The following is a 21809-nucleotide window of genomic DNA, read 5'->3' as shown; positions in this document are numbered from 1 at the left end:
AAAAATAGGCTGGGTGCTGGTGTTTCACACCTGTAATCCTAGCTACTCAACAGGCTAAGATCTGAGGATCTTGGTTTGAAGCCAGCTGGGGCAGAAAGTCCCCATGAGACTCTTATCTCCAATAAACTCAAAAACTGGAAGTGGTGCTGTAGCTCAAGTGGTAGAGCACTAGCCTTGAGCACAAAGATGCTCAGGGACAGTGCCCACGCCCAGAGTTCAAGGCCTACAACTGACTAAAAAAAAAAAAAAATGAATATACCTGGGGCTGGGTATAATCCTAGTCTGTAATCCTAGCATCTCAGGATGGTGAGATCTTGGGATCAGGTTCAAAGCCAGCCTGGGCAGAAAAAGCTGAGAGACTCTTAAATCGAGTTAACTAGCAATAAAGCAGGAAGTGGTATATTACCAGCCTTGAATGAAAAAGCCAAGTGAGATCACAAGGCACGTAGTTCAAGTGTGTGTGTGTGTGCGCGCACACAGACACACCTTCCTTTCTTCTTCTTCTTTTTTTTTTTTGGGGGGTCCGGTCGTGGGGCCTGAACTCTGGGCCTGGGCGCTGTCCCTCAGCTCTTCAGCTCAAGGCTAGCGCTCTACCACTTGAGCCATAGCGCCACTTCCGGCTTTTTCCTTTTTGCTTATGTGGTACTGAGGAATCGAACCCAGGGCCTCATGCATGCAAGGCAAGCGCTCTACCACTGAGCCACCTTCCCAGCCCCCTTTTTTTTCCTTGTCCACAGTGCGCACTTCTGGCTTTTTCTGTTTATGTGGTGCTGAGGAATCAAACCCAGGGCCTCATGCATGCGAGACAAACATTCTACCACTGAGCCACCTTCCCAGCCCCTCTTTCTTTTTTCTTTCCTTCCTTCCTCCTCCCCCACCCCCCTTTCTCTCTCTCTCTTTCTTTCTTTACTTGCCAGTCCCAGGGCTTGAACTCTGGGCCATGTTCCTGAGCTTCTTTTGCTGAAAGCTAGCACTCTACCACTTGAGCCATAGCACCACTTCTGGCTTTTTCTGTTTATGTGGAATTGAGGAATCAAACCCAGGGCTCCATGTATGCTAGGCAGCAGCACTCTAACACTAAGCCACATTCTCAGACCATTTTTCTTCAACCTCACAAACTCATACTATGTCTTAAAGATCTTACAAGATGACATAAAAGCTTCCTTATTCTTTTTTTTTTTTTTCAGTGAGGCTTGAACTCAGAACCCGGGCATTATCCCTGAGCTTTTTTGCTCAAAGCTAGCTCTCTACCACTTCAAGCCACAAAGCCACTTCTGATTTTCTGGTGGTTAATTGAAGATAAGAATCTCACAAGCCTGGGCTGGGAAGATGGGTCAGTGGTAGAGCGCTTGCCTCGCATGCCTGAGGCCCTGGGTTCGATTCCTCAGCACCACATAAGCAAAAAGAAAAAAGCCGGAAATGGCGTTGTGGCTCAAGTGGTAGAGCGCTAGCCTTGAGCTGAAGAGCTGAGGGACAGCGCCCAGGCCCAGAGTTCAGGCCCCACGACCAAACCACAAAAAAAAAAAAAAGTTTTAATTTTTTTCTCAATTCAATGAATCTAAAATTATACCCTAGTTTAATTTTAATTTGTATAACACTTATTATGGGTTATCTGAGCATCATCCCTGTTTTTGTGTCACCCCAGTTTTAAGAGCCATTTGAATTCTATTTTATTTGTATGTTTTTGACTCAAGATTTTTCTATATTGGACAGGCTGGCTTTGAATTTACTTTGTATCCCAAGCTGCCCTCAAACTCATGCTCCTCCTGCCTCAACCTCCCAAGTGCTGGGCATTTAGATATGTATCACCCTGTGTGGCTGAACAATTTATAAACAGAATACTACCTTTTCATATGCTTTGCTTATTTTTATTGACATATAAATTAGTCAGCTTTTTGTTACTATAATAAAATGCTTGACAGATTACTTATAAAGAAGAGGTTTATTTAGCTACCAAAAAACATGGTGCTTGCATCTCAATTCTAGTGAAAGCTCTCTCACATCACAGTGGTTGGCAGAGGTAGAAATAGATACAACCAGGGTGCAGAGGGAGACCAAGTCGGGATAGACTTCCTCCTTTCATTTTATTTTATTTTTTTATTTTTTGGGTCCGTTCGTGGGGCCTGAACTCTGGGCCTGGGCGCTGTCCCTCAGCTCTTCAGCTCAAGGCTAGCGCTCTACCACTTGAGCCACAGCGCCACTTCCGGCTTTTTTTCTTTTTGCTTATCTGGTGCTGAGGAATCGAACCCAGGGCCTCAAGCATGCAAGGCAAGCGCTCTACCACTAAACTACCTTCCCAGCCCTATTTTTATTTTTTTTATCAGTCATGGGACTTAAACTAGGGCCTAGGTGCTGTTTCTTAACTTTTCCACTCAAGGCTATCACTCTACCACTTCTAGTGTTCTGGTGGCTAATTGGAGATAAGAATCAGTTTCATGGACCTTCCTGCCCTGGGCTCCAAATTGCAATCCTCACATCTCAACCTCCTGAATAATTTGATTACAGATGTGAGCCCCCTTTGTCTGGTGGCTTCCTCCTTGTATTTTTATTTATTTATTTATTGGGGCTGGGAAGTTGGCTCAGTGGTGGAGCGCTTGCCTTGCATGCCTGAGGCCCTGGGTTTGATTCCTCAGCACAGTTAGGTTTTTAAAAAGAGGTAGCCGAGTAAGAACTGCACCACGCACGTGGTATTCAGGTAAGGGGTAGGTTTATTCAGTAGACCTGCTGGGACCAGGCAAGGTTGGCACTCCACACGGCTGGCAAAAGAAAAGGGCGGTCTGGCCGCTGTTTAGGCCTTATATAGGGTAGGGGGTGGGGAAGGGTGTGTCCAGGTAAAGGGAAGTGGGGTCAGGTGGGAGAAAGGTGTGGCCACATCAGGTTAAGATGTGACCTCAGTGGATGCGGATGTGTCCTCTTCCAGGTGTCCCAGTTGCCTAGGTAACACAGGTACTGGGCGAGGTCTGTTCGCCGTCCAGGAATGGACCTTACAAGCACCACATAAGCAAAAAGAAAAAAGCTGGAAGTGGCACTGTGGCTCAAGTGGTAGAGTGCTAGGCTTGAGCTGAAGAGCTGAGGGACAGTGCTCAGGCCCAGAGTTCAGGCCCCATGACCAGACCCCAAAAAACAAAAAGAAAGAAAATTTATTTATTTATTTATTGGTCTGGTCGTGGGGCCTGAACTCTGGGCCTGGGCCCTGTCCCTCAGCTCTTCAGCTCAAGGCTAGCGCTCTACCACTTGAGCCACAGCACCACTTCCGGCTTTTATTTTCTTCTGCTTATGTGGTGCTGAGGAATCGAATCCAGGGCCTCATGCATGCAAGGCCAGCACTCTACCACTGAGCCACCTTCCCAGCCCAGCTTCCTCCTTTTATAACAATTATTCCTGAGAACCACCACAAGGAGCAGGAGAAATATTTAATCCCCTTTGAGGGCAGATCCCCAGTGACCTAAGGATCTTCTACCTGGTTCCTGTATATTAATCATACAGAATGAGGTTTTTTTTTTTTTTTTTTTCTGTTGGTTATAGGGACTGAACTCTAGGCCTGGGCGCAGTCCCTCAGCGCCCTACCACTTGAGCCACAGCACCACTTCCAGCTCTTTTTCCCTGCTTATGTGGTACTGAGGAATCGAACCCAGGGCCTCATGAATGCAAAGCAAGCACTCTACCACTGAGCCAACTTGTCAGCCTAGTTTTATTATTTTATTATGGCATTTTCATGCATGTATATAATGTACCATGTCATATTCACATCCCTTTTATTACTCTCCTGTATTCCCTCTCACATTCTGTGTCTCTTTGTCTCTGCCTCTGTCTCTGTTTCTCTGTCTCTCTCCCTCTCTCCCTCTCTCTCTCCCTCTCTGCAGTGCTGGGGTTTGGCCTGGGGCCTCAAGCTTGCTAGGCAGGTCCTTTACAGCTGATCCATACCTCTATAGCCCCTTCCCCACCCCTACCTCTTCTTAAAGGTCCATAGAGCCTCCCAATACTGTCACCCTGATGACCAAATCTCCAATACAGAGATGTGGGGGATAACCAAACCATAGCAAGAGTGCTATCTTTTACTTTTTCTATCCATTTGCAAGTCTTTATATAGTCAAGAACTTAGCCTGGGGCTGGGAAGGTGGCTCAGTGGTAGAGCGCTTGCCTTGCATGCTTGAGGCCCTGGGTTCGATTCCTCAGCACCACATAAGCAAAAAGAAAAAAGCCGGAAGTGGTGCTGTGGCTCAAGTGGTAGAGCGCTAGCCTTGAGCTGAAGAGCTGAGGGACAGCGCCCAGGCCCAGAGTTCAGGCCCCACAACTGGATCCAAAAAAAAAAAAAAGAACTTAGTCTGACATGTGTGTCATAAATTGGAAATGTCTCCTCAGTGTGCTGTTTGTCTTTTGACACTGTGGCATGTAAAATAGAGGAACATGCATGCACTATAGGGAAGGCTTGGTTTGTTTCATATGTTAATTAATCAGCCTTTCTTTTAGTGGCTTCTAATTTTTTAATCATAGTTAGAAATATCTCCACCAAAGCCTAGTGCTGGTGTCTCACACCTGTAATCCTAGCTACTCAGGAGGCTGAGATCTGAGGATCACGGTTCAATGCCAGCCCAGGCAACAAAGTCCATGAGACTCTTATCTCCAATTAACTACCAGAAAACTAGAAGTGGGGCTGTGGCTCAAAGTGATAGAATACTAGTGAAAAAACTCAGGGACAGCACCCAGGACCTGAGTTCAGCTCCATGACAGACCAAAAAAAAAAGTATCTTCACCATTTTTTTTTTTTTGGTCAGTTGTAGGTTTTGAACTCAGGTCCTTCAACTCAGGGCTTGGGTGCGTCCCTGCCCTCTTCAGCTCAAGGGGAGCGCTCTACCGCTGGAGCCACAGAGCCACTTCCGGTTTTCTAGTGGTTTATTGGAGATAAGAGTCTCACAGACTTTCCTGCCTGGGCTGGCTTTGAACTATGATCCTCAGATCTCAGCCTCCTGAGTAGCTAGGATTACAGGCATGAGCCACCAGCGCCCGGCTATCTTCACCATTTTTAAAGTAAGAAGTGTCATTAGAAAGAGAAATAGTGAGAAAAGGATCTACCCAAGCCAAGTAATGGTTGCTCATGCTTGTAATCCTAGTTACTCAGGAGTCTGAAATCTGAGGACTGTCATTGGAAGCCAACCTAGGCAAGGACTCTTACTTGCAACAAACTACCAAGAAGCCTGAAGTAGAACTGTGGCTCAAGTGATAAAGCACTATCCTTGACTAAAAGCAGCTCAAGGACAGTGCCCAGGTCATGAGTCCAAGCCCCAGGATCTCTCTCTCTCTCTCTCTCTCTCTCTCTCTCACACACACACACACACACACACACACACACAAAGGATGTACCCAAAAAGAAGCATAACAGTTCTAAATTGTTGTGCATCTAATAATGTAGCCTTTGAGTATAAAAAAGTAAAATAAAGCCAAACACACACACACACACACACAAGTCTGCCATCCCAGTTACACCAGATGTGTGAGTAGGTAGATCACTGTCCAAACACACACACACACACACACACACACACACACATGTCTGCCATCCCAGTTACACCAGATGTGTGAGTAGGTAGATCACTGTCCAAACACACACACACACACACACACACACACACACACGTCTGTCATCCCAGTTACACCAGATGTGTGAGTAGGTAGATCACTGTCCAGGCTATTCAGGCAAAAGATGCAAAACCCTAAAAATAATTAAAGAGAAAGGACTGAGGGCATGGCTCAAGTATTAGAGCTTCTGCTTAGCTTATGTGAGGTCCTAAGTTCAACCTGTCATTACTATCGATGTAAGTTAAACATAAAGTAAAATTGACAAAACTTTAAAAAAGTAATAAAAATAAATCATAATGAGTTTTAAACATGACTTTCTGTGTGCACACACATGTGTGTGTGCATGTGTGTTACCAGGGTTTGAACTCAGGGCCTCATACATCTAGGCCAAGGATCTAACACTTGAGCTGTACTCTTGACTCTAAATATACCTATTTTGTTTTTGTTTTTGTTTTTTTGGGTCTGGTCGTGGGGCCTGACCTCTGGGCCTGGGCACTGTCCCTCAGCTCTTCAGCTCAAGGCTAGCACTCTACCACTTGAGCCACAGCGCCACTTCTGGCTTTTTTCTTTTTGCTTATGTAGTGCTGAGGAATCGAACCCAGGGCCTCAGGCATGCAAGGCAAGCACTCTACCACTGAGCCATCTTCCCAGCCCCTCTAAATATACCTATTTAAAGAGCTGATAGACAAAAAAGATAAGTTCAAGAATCAGTACAAGCAATAAACAAAGAAGTAAGCAAATAATTTCTAAAAATTGTGAACAAATGCAGCAGGGATACTCACTAGGCACTATGTTGAAAATGAGCTATAAAACTTGTGAGTGGGGACAGGAGGGAAAAACTACAGGAGAGTGAGGGAAGGGTGACATTGCTTAAAAAGAAACATACTCATTTCCCTTTTGATATAACTGTAACCCCTCTGTACATCACCTCTATAATAACAATTTTTTTTGTTTTGTTTTTTGGGTCCAGTCGTGGGGCCTTAACTCTGGGCCTGGGCGCTGCCCCTCAGCTCTTCAGCTCAAAGCTAGTGCTCTACCAGTTGAGCCACAGCGCCACTTACGGCTTTTTTCTTTTTGCTTATGTGGTGCTGAGGAATCAAACCTAGGGCCTCATGCATGCAAGGCAAGAGCTCTACTACTGAGCCACCTTCCCAACCTATAATAACAATTTTTTGAAAAAAACTAAAAGCGAAAAGAAAAATAAGGGAGAGTTGAAATAATTAAAAGTACCTCATAGATGTGACCTCAGTTGCATATTCCCTGACTTACCTTTCTCTTTCCATAGTAACGTGCTATCACTCAGGAATATTATTTACAATTTTTTTCCCTTATATACCTACTGAGTCCTGAGTTCAAGCCCCAGAATCTCTCTTTCCTAGATGTCAGAGTCTAGTTTCATTCTTAGCCATATAACAATAAGGTTTGAATATAGCTCAAGCCTAACACAGTCAAAGCCTTGAGTTCAAACCCTGGTACTTCTGAGAGCTAATGGCTCATGCCTTTAATCCTAAGGTACTGCAGAGGCTGAGATCTAAAGAACATAGTTCAAAGGTGTCCTGAGCAGAAAAGTCCATGAGACTATTATCTCCAGTAAATAGCAAAAAGCCAGAAGTAGAGCTGTGGCTCAAGTGAGCTCAATCACTTCAGTACAAAAGCTCAGGGACAGCACACCAGGCCCTGAGTTTAAGCACCAGGACAAATACAAAACAATAAAAGAAAAAGCCATGTAGAGTAGAAGGGTCCAGAGTTCAAGCCCCAGTACTAGCACACACATGCAAACATACTCATACAACAGAAGTGCCAATAATACACACACACACACACACACACACACACACACACACACACACACACACACACACACACACATCCTCATTCTCATTTTCTTCTATTTTTTTTTTTCTGGCTTCAAACTCCTGCATTAGCCTCCCAAATTCTGGGATTGCAAATATATGCTGCCATGCCCAGCTAGGCCCTCTCATTCTAAAGTGGAATGCAAATTATACTACAGTGTAATAAGTTCTGCAATAGAGGTATGTGCTTTAGCCAGGGTTGTGTATCTTGTGTCCTTCATGGAATCCAGTTATATAATTTATCTGCTATTTTTCTCCCTTCTCCTTGAATCTAAAAACCCTCTCAAAGAGAACAGCAAATCTCCTGCCAAATACATTCTTGCAATTCTTGTGAAATTTGGAGGGTATAAAGGACTGGAAGCTCCCCAAGCAGAGGAAATGATGAGTGAAGGGCTTGGGTCAAAAAGGAATAGTGTTTACTTTCCAGAGAAAGGAGTAAAGACACTAAAGAAACCAGCCTGAGGAGAGCAGGCATGGAAGGGAAGAATAGGAAGGAAATCAGCTAATACCAACTCTAGATTGTTCAAATGGCCAGGCTGAGACTTGGGCTTCAGTCTTGGGCAATAAGGACCTATTGTAAATTATCAACTCTGACTGATAAGATAAAAATGTTATTTTTAAGATTGGGCTGTCAGCAGTTATGCTGGAAAGGCTGGAAGATTCTGAAGGTCAGAAGGCTAGTGAGGCCCAATGAATACCTACTAAGAAGTCCTGTTCAAGGGACTGACAGTGAGAAATTGAAACCAGTTTCTGCCTTTAGGACAGTCATAGTCCATTGGAAGAGACTATTTTTTTTTCAAATTCTTTATTGTGATTAAGTGGTTACATAATTTCCCAAATTTCACAGTATTGTGGGATAGTGATGCTTAAAGTCACAAACACATTCTAACTTTCATGGAGCAAATTGTCTATCACAGTCTGTAACATTTGTGAGTTCTATGAGCTTTGCAATACAGTTATTTCTTCCACATTGGGTGATATGTACATTTCTTTTATTTTGTATAGCGTCAGCTGTTTCCTCTTTCCCACTTGTTCCCTCCCTCCCATCGCTGCCATTGAGTTGCTTAGTTCATCTTGGTCAATGTCCAGTGCAGCTGATGAGTCCCACTGTTGTACGTTTTTCCCTGATTCCCTCTAGTTCTGTGTCATCCTCCTGGTTTCCCTTCAGTGTGCACATATATACCATATATGTGATCAGCAGCATGGGGTTTAGTAGTGATTCGACCAGATGAGTGGAGGTCCTTTGTTTCTTAAGTCTTGTTAATTTTGTCATATCACCTTACGTTTTGGATTTAACATCCACTTATCAGGGTGACCATGTACCGTCGTTTGTCTCTTTGCTCTTGGCTTACCTTGCTCAACATGATTTCTTCTAGCTCTATCTATTGCCCTGCAAATGCCATTATTTTGTCTTTTCTAATGGCTGCATAATATTCCATTGAGTATAGATACCACCATTTTTGGATCCATTCATCTGTGGTGGGACATCCGGGTTGTTTCCATATCCTGGCTATTGTGAACAGTGCTGCAATAAACATGGAGGTGCATGTGTCCTTGTATACGGGAGAGACTCTTTTAACAGGCATGATGTTTACCATACTAACCTGGGATAAATATAGTAGAGTAAGAGTGGGGAGTCCAACTCAGGTTGGAAACAAAGGCAGATGATGGCAAGTGAAGTAAGCCATGCCTGCTGTAGTGGTTAGCTATGAGGAAAAGGAAAAAGAACTTTTAAGGGTGAGGCAATGGATTGGAACCACTGATGGGGATTATGAACCAAATAGTTAATGAGGGAGAAAGAAGAATGTTCTGTCAACAATGATTAGAGGGCATGGTTATGTTGTGGGTCAGGGTCTAGGATTCTCTACCCCTCTTCTATAAAGTTGGAAGAAGCAAAATAAGATGTTGACAGGCCAGGAAGGGGGATAGAAAACTAATTTTTGTTTATAAAAGATAGAAAATAAAGGCCTACGAGCCACGTGTAGTGCACCCCTGTGATGCCAACCCTCCAGACAGATCATGAGTGTGAGGCCTTCAGTTGTAGTCTGTCTCAAGCAAACAAACAGTGTTTGCTCAGAAAGAGAATAGGGTTGTGGGCAAGGATGGGAAGGGGAAACTGTGAGTAAGAAAAGGAAGAGATAACATTGCCCAAAAAAGAAATGTCTTCATTACTTATAAAATATAGCCCCTCTATACAACACCTAAATAACAATAAAATTATTTTAAAGGGGCTGGGAATGTGGCTTAGTGGTAGAGTGCTTGCCTAGCATGCATGAAGCCCTCAGTACTACATAAACAGAAAAGGCTGGAAGTGGTGCTGTGACTAAAGTGGTAGTATACTAGTCCAAGCACAGTTCCCCACCCCTGAGTTATATATATATATAAAGTTATATATATATATATAAAACTTTTTTAAAAAGAAGGAAAGAGAATAGGGGTGGGGTTGACTGCAAAGAGCACCTAGAAAAAAACTGAAGCTGTGTGTTATAGAGTATTAGGGTGCTGAGGCAAAAGGTAACTGCAGGCAGCCTGTGCTATATAGTAAGACCCAGCCCCCTCTGTCCCCCAAAAGTGAGAGGATTAGCGTGAAGAAAGGAAAATCACTGAGGTTTCTATTCTAGGTCTTGTTTAAGGAAGTGGTAACAAATATGCATTCTCAAGATTCATTGAGTTAAAGCTGGTGAGGGTGGCACACACCAGTAATCCTAACACTCTTGACAGACTGAAGCAGGAGGATCATGTTGGAATTGAACTTGACCTACATAGTAGGACTTTGTGTTAATAAACAAAACTCAATGAATGAAACACCAGATATATATATGTATATATATATATAGTATTACAGGTAAATTATGCCTCAGTAATAATAATTACTATAGTCTATAATGAAGACCAATGGAGGGTGTAAAATACTAGAATGGCATATATATATGTTTTGGTTTTTGAGCCATTACTGGCACTTGAACTCAAAGCCATGTGATCTTACTCAGTTTTTTCCACTCATGGCTAGCACTTGAACCATACCTCCAATTCCAGTTTTCTGCTGCTTAATTGGTGATAAGAGTCTCACAGATTTGTCTGCCTGGGCTGGCTTTGAAATGAAAGCCTCAGATCTCAGCATCCTACGTAACTAGGATTATAGACATGAGCCACTGTCAGCCAATGAGGCTGAAGCTAGATAGCCTAGGTAAGTGGAAGAGTTTACAGATATTAAAAGCTGGAAGATGATTGCTAGGAGGATGGCTGTCTAGAAGGCAGAGAGCAAAGGAGAGAAAAAGCACAAAATGCAGGCAATGTTTAAAAGAACTGTTGAGACACTTGAAAAGTCCGAAATTGGATCCATATTTGACCCAACCCTCTCTTCCCCAGATATCAGAATAAAATTTTTGTTTGTTTTTAGTCTTATTGACTATTATTTCACTACATAGTCTTGGGTGGCCTTGACCTCAAAATCCTCCTGTCTTGGCCTCTGGAGTTCTGTGATCCCAGGCTTATACCACTACACCAAAAGAAATAAATTTGTTAAAAATTAAACTTAAGTGAAAACTTGGTCTGGAGGCATGACTCAAGCATTTGCCTACCAAGCAAGAGCTCTGAGATCAAACTTAGTATTTGGGGGAGGGGGAGATGAAAACTCCTAACAAATCATTCAGAAGGTGTCAAGGGTATGCACCATGCCAGAAGGAAGGGAGGTATTTTTTAAAATATATTTATTATTTTGAAGCCACATTTTGAGAGGTGGAGTTGGGACTCTTTATTGGAGGGCCAGCATCTGCAGGAGGACTCCTGTCTAAAAGACCTGCAGCCCCACAAATACACTCAAATTGCAATCCACATGGTTTCGGCATCATTAGTCTCTTCACCTACAGGCCTGGAATTGCCTTTTCATTTCAACTCAGTGGCAGAGTGTGGGGAAGGCAAGATTAGGGTTAAGGAGTTGTAGGTCATCTAGAACAGGGATAGAGAACCTTTCCTTTTCTGCCAAGTAAAGCTGGTTATTTATAACATCCTACAAGGACCATATTAAATTTATCAATATAGACAGGCAGCCAAGAGCAGCCAATGAATAGCTTACAAGAATTATGTCTATTTGGTCAAGTACCAAATGATTTCTTGAGCCTTATATAGCCTTTGGGCCAGATGTTACCACCCTCAATCTAGAGAAATAAACAGCCATCTTTTTCTGTAAAGAACCAGTTAGTCGAAGTGGCGCTGTGACTCAAAGTGGTAGAATGCTAGCCTCGAGAAAAAGAGTTCAGGGATAGCGCCCAAGTTTACACTCCATGACCGGCAACAATAACAACAACAATAACACAGCGCTAGAAGTTTTAGGCTTTCAAGGGCATACAACTTGTCCCAAATATTCTATCATTTCTGCACAAAAGCAGCCATGAACCACATATAAAGATTATGACACAGATGGGACCAGTTTGCTGACCTCTTTTTCTTGCTTCTGACTGCATATTAAAGCCACTGGACAAGCCCATAAAATCATAGATGCCAAGGCTTTCCCCAACCCTCACCTCCAATTCTGAGTCTTAATCTCCAAGACTTCCCCACTCCTTTGTCTCAGTCTCTCAAGTAGCTGGGTCTACTTTACCATCCCCAGGTCCAAGCTTTTTTTTTGGTAGTGGGGTTTGAACTCTGGCCTTGGGTGCTGTCCCTGAGCTCTTCAGCTCAAGGCATGTGCTCTACCACTTGAGCCACAGTGCCACTTCTGGTTTTCTGGTAGTTTATTGGAGTTAAGTGTCTCATGGACTTCCTGTCTGGGCTGGCTTTGAACTGCAATCCTCAGATCTCAGCCTCCTGAGTAGCTAGGATTATAGGTGTGAGCCACTGGCGCCTGGCTCAAGCGTTTTTCTTTTTAACCTATTGGTGCTTCTGCTTTGTATCCTGGACAGAAACTCTTTCTAGAAGGCAGTTGTAACTGCTCAGGAAATTGCTAGAATGGGGAATGGAGAGAAATAAATGCTGGCAGGATAAATGATCCAAATTAAAGTCTAGATTGTCATTAGCAACATTTTCCAGCCACCTGACAAATGAAGGGCTTCTAATATTTTAATTAAATGCTCTTTATTTGATACTCTTATGTGCAAGACACTATAAGGAACTTCCCAACCCGGCATACCAGCCCTTTCATCATCTGTAGTTAAGGCTGCTATGGGGGACAGGGACAATCAGCTAGTCACCTTCTACCTAATGGTCTTTCTCAGACCATTCTTTATAGGCCCCTGAGTAGTTCCGAGCCCTGTGGAGAAAAAGAGGGGAGATGGGAGGAGGTGAGGAATGGATAGGTCCAGCAGGCAGTCTCTAGTCATTTCCCAACTAGTAAGGCTGCCCATACCCTGTGTATCCGAGAGCTCGCGCCAGCTGCGTGGCCTGGAAGCCCCGCTTGCCCATCTGGCAGAAGAAAACAAGATTCTCATCTTCCAGCCTGGGTTTCTCCTCTGAGAACAAAGCCTGGAAAGTAGCTGGATCCATCCGCAGGGCACTTTCCAGCTCAGACACTGGGAGAGGATACAATGGAAAGTGAGTTGTAGGGCTCTTGGGTTCAGAAGTTGGGCCAAAAAGAGCTGCTTGCCCAGGGCGGAACAAATCTCCAGGGGACCCCAAAAGAGGATAAGGTGACCACCTCCCACACCCATCCCAGCCTTTAGGCCAAGCCTGCTTATGCAGGAAGTCAGCCAAACAATGTGAGCCACTTCCTGAGTCCAGAGAGGGAGGAGAAGGCACAAACCAGGGCATCTAGCCCCAGGGGTTCAGCATAAGCTTCTGCAAGGCTGCCCTCTCCTCACCACCTGCTTCCCCTCAAACTGGATAGGCCAGTTCTGCTGCCAAGATCGCTGTCATCAACCCTTTTCTAGGAAAGCTGAGGGCTGGCTGCAGAGAAGGTGGGTCCTGGGTAACAAGAACCTTCCCCACACCATCCTAAAGGAGGTCCCATTAGCTAGGCCCATCGTGGATTGTCTCTACGCAAGACGGGGGTAGGGGAGGGGTAGGGTGCGGGTGCTCTCAATCTCATACCAGGGATGTTGAGCGCACCTGGGATGGTCCCAGCAGCTGCCTCCTCCCGAGATCGCACGTCGATGAGCCGGGCCCGGCCCGAGGCTAGGAGTGAACGGAGTTCAGGGAGCGAGACTGTGGGCACTGAAAAGGGTACAAAAGCCTTCAGAGGAGGGGGGCCAGGAAGCACCGCTGCCACCGTGCACCTTACCTGGCAGCGCTCCAGTCCCCAGTAGGGAAAGAGAACAACCTCCCCCTACGCTCCTCCCTCTACATACACCGCTTCACCCCCCTCCCAGGCTACGGGCAGAACCGTGCCCCAGGTCTCTATCAGGTACCTCCAGTCATGGTGCGCACGGCGATTTTGAGTCTTGGGAATGTGGAGCCAACCGGCCCCCTCAACGCCTGCAGCATCTCCCCTTCCCTCCCTAAGCCTCAGACCGGAACCGGAAGCAAAGGCACCACCTCCCCCACCGACCCGCAGCACCTGTTGGTTATGTTTCTAACACCAACCCACAGAATAAGACCTTTGGATTGCCCAGTGAGGACCGGAAACAACACCCTGGTTTGGCACAGGTGCGGGGACTCAGGGTAATGAATATAGTAGCAGCACCCCACCCTAAAGCTGGCCTTATTGGTCAAAGGGCAATGTGTCTTCTCTCTTTCAACAGGACACACGAAAGAAAAACTAAGACAACAATGGCTTGGAACAATTTTATTTAAAAAAAAAAAAAAAAAAAAAGGGAAGAAAGAAAAAAGAGCCACCCCATTGGGGAAGGCCCCAACTGGGCCCCTGCCTGTTCAACCTGGAGTCAGACTTCTGCATAGGTCTCAGCTGTTTGCTAGCCCAATTCCTCTTCACAGGACAGCAGCCACTGTTAAGCATCCTTCCCCCATTTCTTGATTAAGTCTGCTCCCCAGAGCCCTCGGTTGCAATCTGAACCTCAAACCCCAGCAAAAGGAAGAATCAATGGAAGCGCCAGAGTCCTGGGGCAAGCCAGAATATCACCTGTCAACAGACCTCTCTGCTGGGCACGCTACACAAGCACAAGGCAGGCCCCCACTTTAGTGTGTCCGGTATCCATCATGGAAAAAAGCCTGTGCAGACAAGCCTTTGTGTTGTGCAGGAGGAACACAGAGCCCAGGGACTGCATGGTGGCATGGGCAAGGCTGGAGGTGCATGTCCACACTGTGTCACACCACTGCAGGCTGCCTTTGTTCAAACACATGCCTTCTGACTTCCCCAGTCCTATGCCAGAGGCAGACAATGAAGGAAAGGGGTGCTGTTGTTCCTGGGCTATCTGCAGTTCTCAAGGCCCAAAGCCCCGAAGTCCCCATTAGTTGCTGTCATTCTTGATGACAACCTCTAATCCATGGTGCCGCAACTGAGCTCGGAGCAGCAGATTCTTGTTTTTAAGATCTTCCACCTGACAAAGGAAAGAGGCATGAATGGTACTGCCAAGCTGCTGAACATAGTTACATTCACTAGTAAGGAGGAAATGGTGAAATGCTCTCTACAGAGCCACAAACTGGGTCAGTGGACACAGGGTGGACAAAGGGCCTAGACTGGGTTAAAAGTCTGACCTGCTGTCGAAGGACATCATTGTCTAGCTGCAGTTGATCTAGCCCTTGCAGTTCTTCAGACAACCGATGGTTACTCTGCCGAAGCTCCTGAATATAATCACAGGCTTTGGACAGAATTCCACCTTTACTCTGTAAGCAAAGTCAACATAATAAGTACTAGGCTGTAAGATATCTAACTTGCTCTCCAAAAGTACATTCATACTTTAGATCTCATTTCCCTTCTGGATGGTGAGGGTAACATCTCCCAAAAATATGGGAACCTCAGAAAGAGATGAAAAGACTGGGCTGGAGAAGTGTCTCAAGTGGTAGAGCAACTGCTGAGAAAGAGAAATCCTTAAGCTCAAACCCCAGTACCACAACCCCTCCCAAAGAGAAAAAGAGAGAGAGAATGGGAGAGAGCGAGGTAGGGAGGGAGGGAGAGAGAGAGAGACAGAGAGAGAGAGGAAAAGATTGCCACGCTTGACCCCACTCTCTACCATTTCTGGAACCAATACCAGGAGACAAAATTCAGGCCTCCTGCCCACTACCAGGGTCTTTCCATGACCTGGCCAGACTTGGTGCTCTCCATAGAGCAGTCTGGGATGATCTTGGACAGTTGCACAATCCAGTTGTTGATTTTGTCTCGGCGGCGGCGCTCCACTGTGGGCAAAGTAAAGGACAGACAAAGTGATTCAATGAAAACACAGGCCTCAGAGTAAAATGACCAGTGACCAATACTTCTTCCCTCACACATCACTGCTTTCCCCAAACCTACTAGGCAGCTTTGGGCTTTACACCTGCATAGTACCTTACCTTCATTATGCTGAGCTCTGCGTTTCTCATCCCGAGTTGTCCGGGGAGCTTCTGATTTCCTGACAACAGAGCCGAGGGAAGCCAGAGTGAAGAAAGTTCAAAAAATAAAACTGGAGTTTGGGTTGAGGAATTACCTAAGATTTAGCAGGTATTAAGATCACCCATGGCAAGTGAGAAAAAACAAGGGTCACTCACGGGGAATAAGGGTGGGTCCTGGGGGCAATTGAGCGCTGGCTCCCTCCCTGCAATACTTCTTGTGGTGACATCATCACAAAGAACTGACCTGTGAATATGTGGAGTGGATTCTGTCAGGACTGAGGACTAGGAACCCCACCAAGGCCCTGGGACCCTTCACTGAAAAGAACATGCTCCTCCCTCCTGCTAATCGGGCAGCCCCAGACTCACTGTATGCCCAGATCTTAGCAATCAGTAAGGGTCATGTGGCTCATGGCCTCTAGCCATGTCCCACAACACCTCCAAGTAGCATTCTCATCTAATAGCTCACCAGTGCTGGGAGGAGTTGCCTGCCCCAGGAGGGCCTCTGAGCCCTGGGTAGTAACAACAGCAGCTGTACTCCCAGATGTGGCACCCCCTGCCCCATCTCCCACTGCAGTGCTGGGGAAGTAAGTATAGTGTGTCTCAGCAGCTGAGCCCTCTGTGTCAACAGCATCATCACTGGTAAATGCACCCTGGATCACCGCCTGGGAAGGGGACAGAAAACAGTCAGATACCCTTCCCTCAGTTCCACTCTGCAGGAAAGAAGGTGCAACTTCCAGAAAGAGGAGGAAAGCAAAAGCTGCCAGAAAGAGAAAGCCTAGTGCCTTGGGTCAAGGCAGCCACAGAGGCCTCACCACTTCTAGTTTTACCCCCATCCTATTGTTTCCCTTCTTCCTCTCAGTGCTCAGAGCTCTAGTCTCCTCCCCACCATACCCTGGTACCTGGGTCATAGATTGAGTGGCAGGGTAGCCACTGATGGCACCAGTGCCCTCAGTCTGGCCATCCAGCTGCCCCTCAGACACCTGGATCACCCTGTACATCACCTAGAAGCAGAGAGGAAAGGGGCAGGGTGGGCAGGGAAAGACAGAAGGAAAGAATAAATGCTGGGAATTCTAGAGACACTCATTGTTTCACTTGAACTGAGTGCCCAAACAGAACTCCTTCAGAGACACAGATTCAACCATTTCCCTTCCCCATACTGAGGCTTTAGCATACACTTATACCCCACCAATCTCTCCTCCAAACATCCTAATATCCCCCACCCCAATAATTCATATTTTCAACCCATCCTCCAAGCCAGGTCTCCCCAAGACATGTTCAAATACCTCCCTCAATCCCAACCCCGGGTTAACACCTGCAGCCACCTGGCCCCCTCCCTTACCTGGCCCCCATTCTCAGTTCGGAAGACGTACTTGACGTTGGGGTCAGGGAAGGTGGCAGCTGACTGAATACTAGCGATAGCTACACTGGTTGGGTCTTCCCCAGTAGCCACTGCACCTTAAAAGAACCACAGAAAGCCTGTGACTTTCCCACTTTTCCCCCTCTATTTTCCTTGCATGTCTTAGAAGAAGCATAATGCATAGAGACGGACTGGTCAACAAGTGAGGGCATGATGGGCTCTTGGTTTTAGTCCTGGTGTCAATACTCACCTTCCTGAATCTGCACTGTCCCCTCTTCCGTTTCAGCTGTTTTCTGCTGCCTGTTGGTGACAAGAATAAACAAATAAAACAAATAAAGAGGGGAAAAGAGAAAAGGGGGAATAGATGGTACATATTGTAAGCATGTGTGGAAATGTAATGATTCAATTCCCCCTCTGTTCAACTATTGTGGGAGCTCATTAAAATATTAAATTAAAAAAAGAAAAAAGAAGATGCAAAATAGAAGTCCTTGGTCCAGTAACATATGGCTCCCAAACAGATGCTGGGTTAGGTTAGAATACAACAACTAGTATTCACTGAGTGTTTGCCATGTACATAGGCACTAAGCCATGAGCACTTAACATGCAGTACTTTAATACTAATAACTAACATTTCCCATATTTTAAACATAGGCAAGACAAATCACACAGCAGTTAAGGGATGGAGCTGGGACTTGATCCAGGTCTGCTTAACTCCAGAGCTGGTACTCTTAGCTACTTTGCATTCTCCCAGGCCACCCTTTTCTCATCCTATTTTCTGCCCATTTCACTCACCCCTTCATCTCTCTGAGAGGGGGCACATCCAAGGAAGTAGTCCTGTGGAGGTCTTCGTATCTCCACTCACAGACCTGGTTGCTAAGTTCTTGTAGAAATCACAGAGTTTGCAGCAGGTCTAGGGAACTGAATGGTTTCCCTGATTCTAGAACCTAGACATATCCAAGAAAAGAATAAAACCATTACAGGGGACAATTGTCTCCTCTTGTCCTGCTGCAAGACAGGCTTACAGTGACTGAAAAAGCAACTCTACAAATAGTTCTTTGTCCTCTATTATCACTCCAAACCCTGGTGGGCAGGGAATAATTATACTGAGAAACAACATATTTTGGATCATTAATAAGGCTATTATGGATTATTAGTAAAGTTAATATGATCTGCCATATCAGCAGTTTCGTGGGGATTAGGAAGAGCCTATGCTTGACCACCAGTATCAAAAAAATTCAGGATAATGGACAATGATGTTTTTCCATCTTCTCAGATACAGTACAGCAAGCAATCTCTGGTCTCCAATCTAGGAAGGGAGAACTTCAAGTGCACTGCCACTCAGAAATCACCCCTAATCACAAAATCTAGACTTTGGCCTTTGTGCCATACATTACTGACACGGCTCTTGTTTGGGATATATAGGATTTATTATAGACACTGTTAAGAGACACGAAAACCCCAGCGAATCATATTCCAGCCTTCTCTATTTTAATTCATCTAGCTTTCCTGTAGAGCAACATAGTTGCTAAAATGTTGCCATGACAACTGTGACTGAGCCTCAGGAAGAAGGGAAAAACTCCAGGCTCATGAAACTGAAGGAAAAAAGACAATGGGGGAGAAATCCATCTATAAGGTACCTGCCTCAGATCCCCGACGACCACAACCATATACAGAGAAGAGAAAGAAGAGAAGAGAGAAGGAAGGAAGGAAGGAAGGGAGGGGAAGGAAGGAAGGAAAGAAGGAAGGAAGGGGAAAGAAGGAAGGAAAGAAGGAAGGAAGGCAGGCAGGCAGGCAGGCAGGCCAGGCAGACCAATGCGTTCCAAAACAAGCACTACAATGCAGAAAGACAAACCCAACCCGGAAGGAATAATCTGTTTGTGAGGTCTTTATACATAAGGTCTCCAAACCTTTCCTATCTAAAGGAAATCTTAAGTGGATAAAGTCAGGGCAAGCCCGTGGTCAAGGAAAAGGATAACAACAAAAATAAGGAACTAAAAGTGAAACCGTCTGTAGGAAGTAACGCCGCAAGACGATCCCAGCCCCTAAGAGGAAGTAGTATTAGTATTTGGGAACCCCTTAGATCCCCACCTCCGTGCGAGGCTGGCCCCACAGCACGCAAGGGAGCAGGGGGAGGGCGGAGGACAGGGAGGGGGTGGCGGGAGGGGAGTAATGAAAGACAAGGCACCGAAGGCAGCTCTGCCGCCCACAGCTGTCAACCGGACGCAGCCTCCCAGGCCACCCAACCACGGGGTCAGACTCCTTATTTAAACCCTAGCTGGCTCTCCGGAAGCATTTCCTGAGCATTAAGAATGTGACGTGGAAAGCAGGATAGGATGTTGTGCTGTGCGCGCTCAAGCAAGGGCAGCGAGCCCAGCAAGTGCCCTGGCTACGTCTGGACACAAAGAGGAGATCGAAATCAAGCGCGAAAGAATCCGGGGCGCCCAGACCTTGCCTGAGAGCGAGGCGCCTCCTGGGCAGGCCCACTGACCAGTAAGTCCTGGGGCGAAGAGCACCCGGCCGGCCGCACGAGCCGGGGAGCCAGCCCCGTGACCCTGGCGGCCCGCCGCGCCGCCCCGCGCCCCAGCTGCCCAGCCAAGGAGGCCGCGGGGGCCCGGGCCGCGGCCCGCCGCAGGGCCGCCGGGAGGGCGGCGGGGGCGCGCCCCGGCTCCCCGGGCCAGGGCGGCCCACAAAGCGGGCCAGGCACTCCCCCAGCCCCAAAACAAAGGCTTCCTCCCCGCCACCCCCTGGAATTCCCTAGCCCGAAAAGCTGGGACAGAACCCAAACTGCCGCGCCTGGAGGGTTCACTGTGTGTCCAGACTCCTCTCGGGTCCGACACTCACCCGTCAAGGCGGCTTCAGCTACCGATTTGTCCCGACTGCGTTCTCCCTCTTCGGACCGGAGAATCGCCATAGACAGCTGCTCATGCGCACTTGCAGACGGGGGCCATGTTGGTGAGGGGCGGAAGTGCCCTCGACTGGACCCGCCTACTCCTGCTGTCTGAGCTGCCCCACTTCCGCTCGCTCCATCTTGATCCGGGCTGAAAGACTACTAGGTAACAAACGAGGTCCTGGAGGTTAATACTCAAGTTTTAGCTAGAACAGGAAGGGGGCGGGGCGGGGGGGGGGGGGGGAGACCGACGTCTTCTTCCATATTGTGTTGGGACGAACCTTTTAGTTATAGAAAAAGGGACTAAGAGAAACCAACAGATCAAAGGAGGAACGGGGGGCGGGGCGGGAGAGACAGGGGCGCCATCTTTAAGAAGGGCCCTTGGAAGCCATCTTGGATCAGGGCATCGTTTTGAAAGGTTTCAAACTGAGGATACATTATAACACGAGTAGATCTGGGCGTGTTTCTTTGTTATTAGCATTGGCGGTCACTCACCCTAGAGCTTCCCTGGGCGAACTTTTTGCTCGAAGGCTCTTGATTAACATTCATTTAGGATTTTTTTTTTTTTTTTGCCAGTCCTGGTACTTGAACTCAGGGCCTGAGCACTGTCCCTGAGCTTCTTTTGCTCAAGGCTAGCATTCTACCATGTGAGCCACAGTGCCACTTCTGGCTTTTTCTGTGAATGTGGTACTGAGGAATCGAACCCAATGGCTTCATGCATGCTAGGCAAACACTCTACCACCAAGCCACCTTCCCAGCTCTAGGATCTACTCTTAATGGGTTTGGAGTAAAATAGAATTGCAAGAATTCAGACTCCATGGTCATTCAAACACTGATCTCAGCCCCACTTCTATTCTTTTTTTTTTTTTAATTAGCATACATTAGCTTATAAGGGGGGAATTTGTTTATGAACATTTCCAGATTTTTGGCAAGCATTTTACCTAACTGAGCCTTTGTTTTCTCATCTGTAAAGGGCGATATTACCAACTTTACTGAATTTTTATGGGGATTAAATACAATCAAGGGCAATTTTTATGCACATGGCAACCTATCACAAGTGAGCATTATGCAAATGTAAGTTTTTCTTCCCCATTTCCTGACCACTATGAACCCAGCTCTAATTTCTAGCCACAGGTCACCATGACAACAACTGAGGAAAAACACCCAAACAAGAAGAAAGTAAAACAAAACACTATCACTCAAGATGTTAATAAAAAGACCCCACACTACTTAAATGTAAAAATACAACTTTTATTCTGACACATCCACCTTTACTAGGGTGAGACATATGATCCCAGCCTGTATGGATAAGCAGTGCCTCAACCTGAGTGAGGTCATTTCCCTTTCTAAAATGGAAGGAAGTTATTTCAGAGGAAAAAGGAAAGGCCAAGAGAGATTTAAAAAAGGACCTCTTCTACAAGGTGCTTGAAGGCAAGGGTGGGACTAGCCCCTTCAACAAGCACCAGGGCTGCAATGAGCTGTGTTTCTCCTAATCTAGAGCTAAGATAGTCAGAGGTGTGCAAGGGGTCTAAAAACAGAACAGGGGTGTCAAATTCTGTAAGTATGTAATGGAAAGCTCTGTTATGGTCCTGTGTTTCCCACTTCTATCATGGGCTTCTATAAAGAGAGGGCCTCAGAAGAGGGCAGGCGCTTGACTGGAATTCCCCCTCCATTATTCATTATGAGAAGCCTCTTAAGTTTTCTGCCTACCCTAAGT

At 46.2% G+C, this 21809-nt stretch overlaps 2 protein-coding genes across 6 annotated transcripts; both read right to left on the bottom strand.

Moving 5' to 3' along the window:
* Positions 1 to 12486: 12486 nt before the first annotated feature.
* Positions 12487 to 14036, bottom strand: Tstd1 (thiosulfate sulfurtransferase like domain containing 1). 2 transcript variants are annotated; one of them, XM_042682239.1, is made up of 4 exons: positions 13772 to 14036; positions 13455 to 13577; positions 12775 to 12937; positions 12487 to 12678 (listed from the first exon to the last, which is right to left on the bottom strand). In XM_042682239.1, the coding sequence occupies exons 1-4, from the start codon at positions 13845 to 13847 to the stop codon at positions 12627 to 12629; spliced, it is 414 nt and encodes a 137-aa protein (XP_042538173.1). In that variant the 5' UTR covers positions 13848 to 14036; the 3' UTR covers positions 12487 to 12626. The 2 variants fall into 2 exon arrangements, with proteins under 2 accessions (XP_042538173.1, XP_042538174.1); XM_042682240.1 differs by having other exon boundaries at positions 13473 to 13577.
* A 97-nt stretch (positions 14037 to 14133) lies between these two features.
* On the bottom strand, positions 14134 to 20159 carry Usf1 (upstream transcription factor 1). Of its 4 annotated transcripts, none has more exons than XM_042682236.1 (11): positions 20047 to 20159; positions 17998 to 18149; positions 17456 to 17505; positions 17188 to 17297; positions 16748 to 16849; positions 16315 to 16510; positions 16005 to 16092; positions 15810 to 15868; positions 15562 to 15656; positions 15018 to 15146; positions 14134 to 14860 (listed from the first exon to the last, which is right to left on the bottom strand). In XM_042682236.1, exons 2-11 carry the CDS (start codon positions 18003 to 18005, stop codon positions 14771 to 14773), a joined length of 927 nt encoding a protein of 308 aa, XP_042538170.1. In that variant the 5' UTR covers positions 18006 to 18149; positions 20047 to 20159; the 3' UTR covers positions 14134 to 14770. The 4 variants fall into 4 exon arrangements, with proteins under 4 accessions (XP_042538170.1, XP_042538169.1, XP_042538171.1 ...); XM_042682235.1 differs by having other exon boundaries at positions 17188 to 17303; positions 20047 to 20158; XM_042682237.1 differs by lacking the exon at positions 16748 to 16849 and having other exon boundaries at positions 17188 to 17303.
* Between the last annotated feature and the right edge of the window lie 1650 nt (positions 20160 to 21809).

This window comes from Dipodomys spectabilis, unplaced genomic scaffold (assembly GCF_019054845.1).
Source record: "Dipodomys spectabilis isolate Male_0828 unplaced genomic scaffold, ASM1905484v1 ptg000069l, whole genome shotgun sequence".
NCBI lineage: Eukaryota > Metazoa > Chordata > Mammalia > Rodentia > Heteromyidae > Dipodomys > Dipodomys spectabilis.
Note: the sequence above shows the minus strand (reverse complement) of the source record. Positions and strands in the feature narration are given on the sequence as shown.

Coding starts and splice junctions, on each gene's coding strand:
- Usf1 (XM_042682235.1), bottom strand. Junction 17,304..17,455: donor GACAGTGCAGATTCAGGAAG/GTGAGTATTGAC, acceptor GGTTCTTTTAAG/GTGCAGTGGCTACTGGGGAA. Junction 14,861..15,017: donor ATGATGTCCTTCGACAGCAG/GTCAGACTTTTA, acceptor TTCCTTTGTCAG/GTGGAAGATCTTAAAAACAA.
- Tstd1 (XM_042682239.1), bottom strand. CDS start 13,847: ATGCTGCAGGCGTTGAGGGGGCCGGTTGGCTCCACATTCCCAAGACTC. Junction 12,938..13,454: donor AGGTGCGCTCAACATCCCTG/GTATGAGATTGA, acceptor ATCCTCTCCCAG/TGTCTGAGCTGGAAAGTGCC. Junction 12,679..12,774: donor CGAGCTCTCGGATACACAGG/GTATGGGCAGCC, acceptor TTTTCTCCACAG/GGCTCGGAACTACTCAGGGG.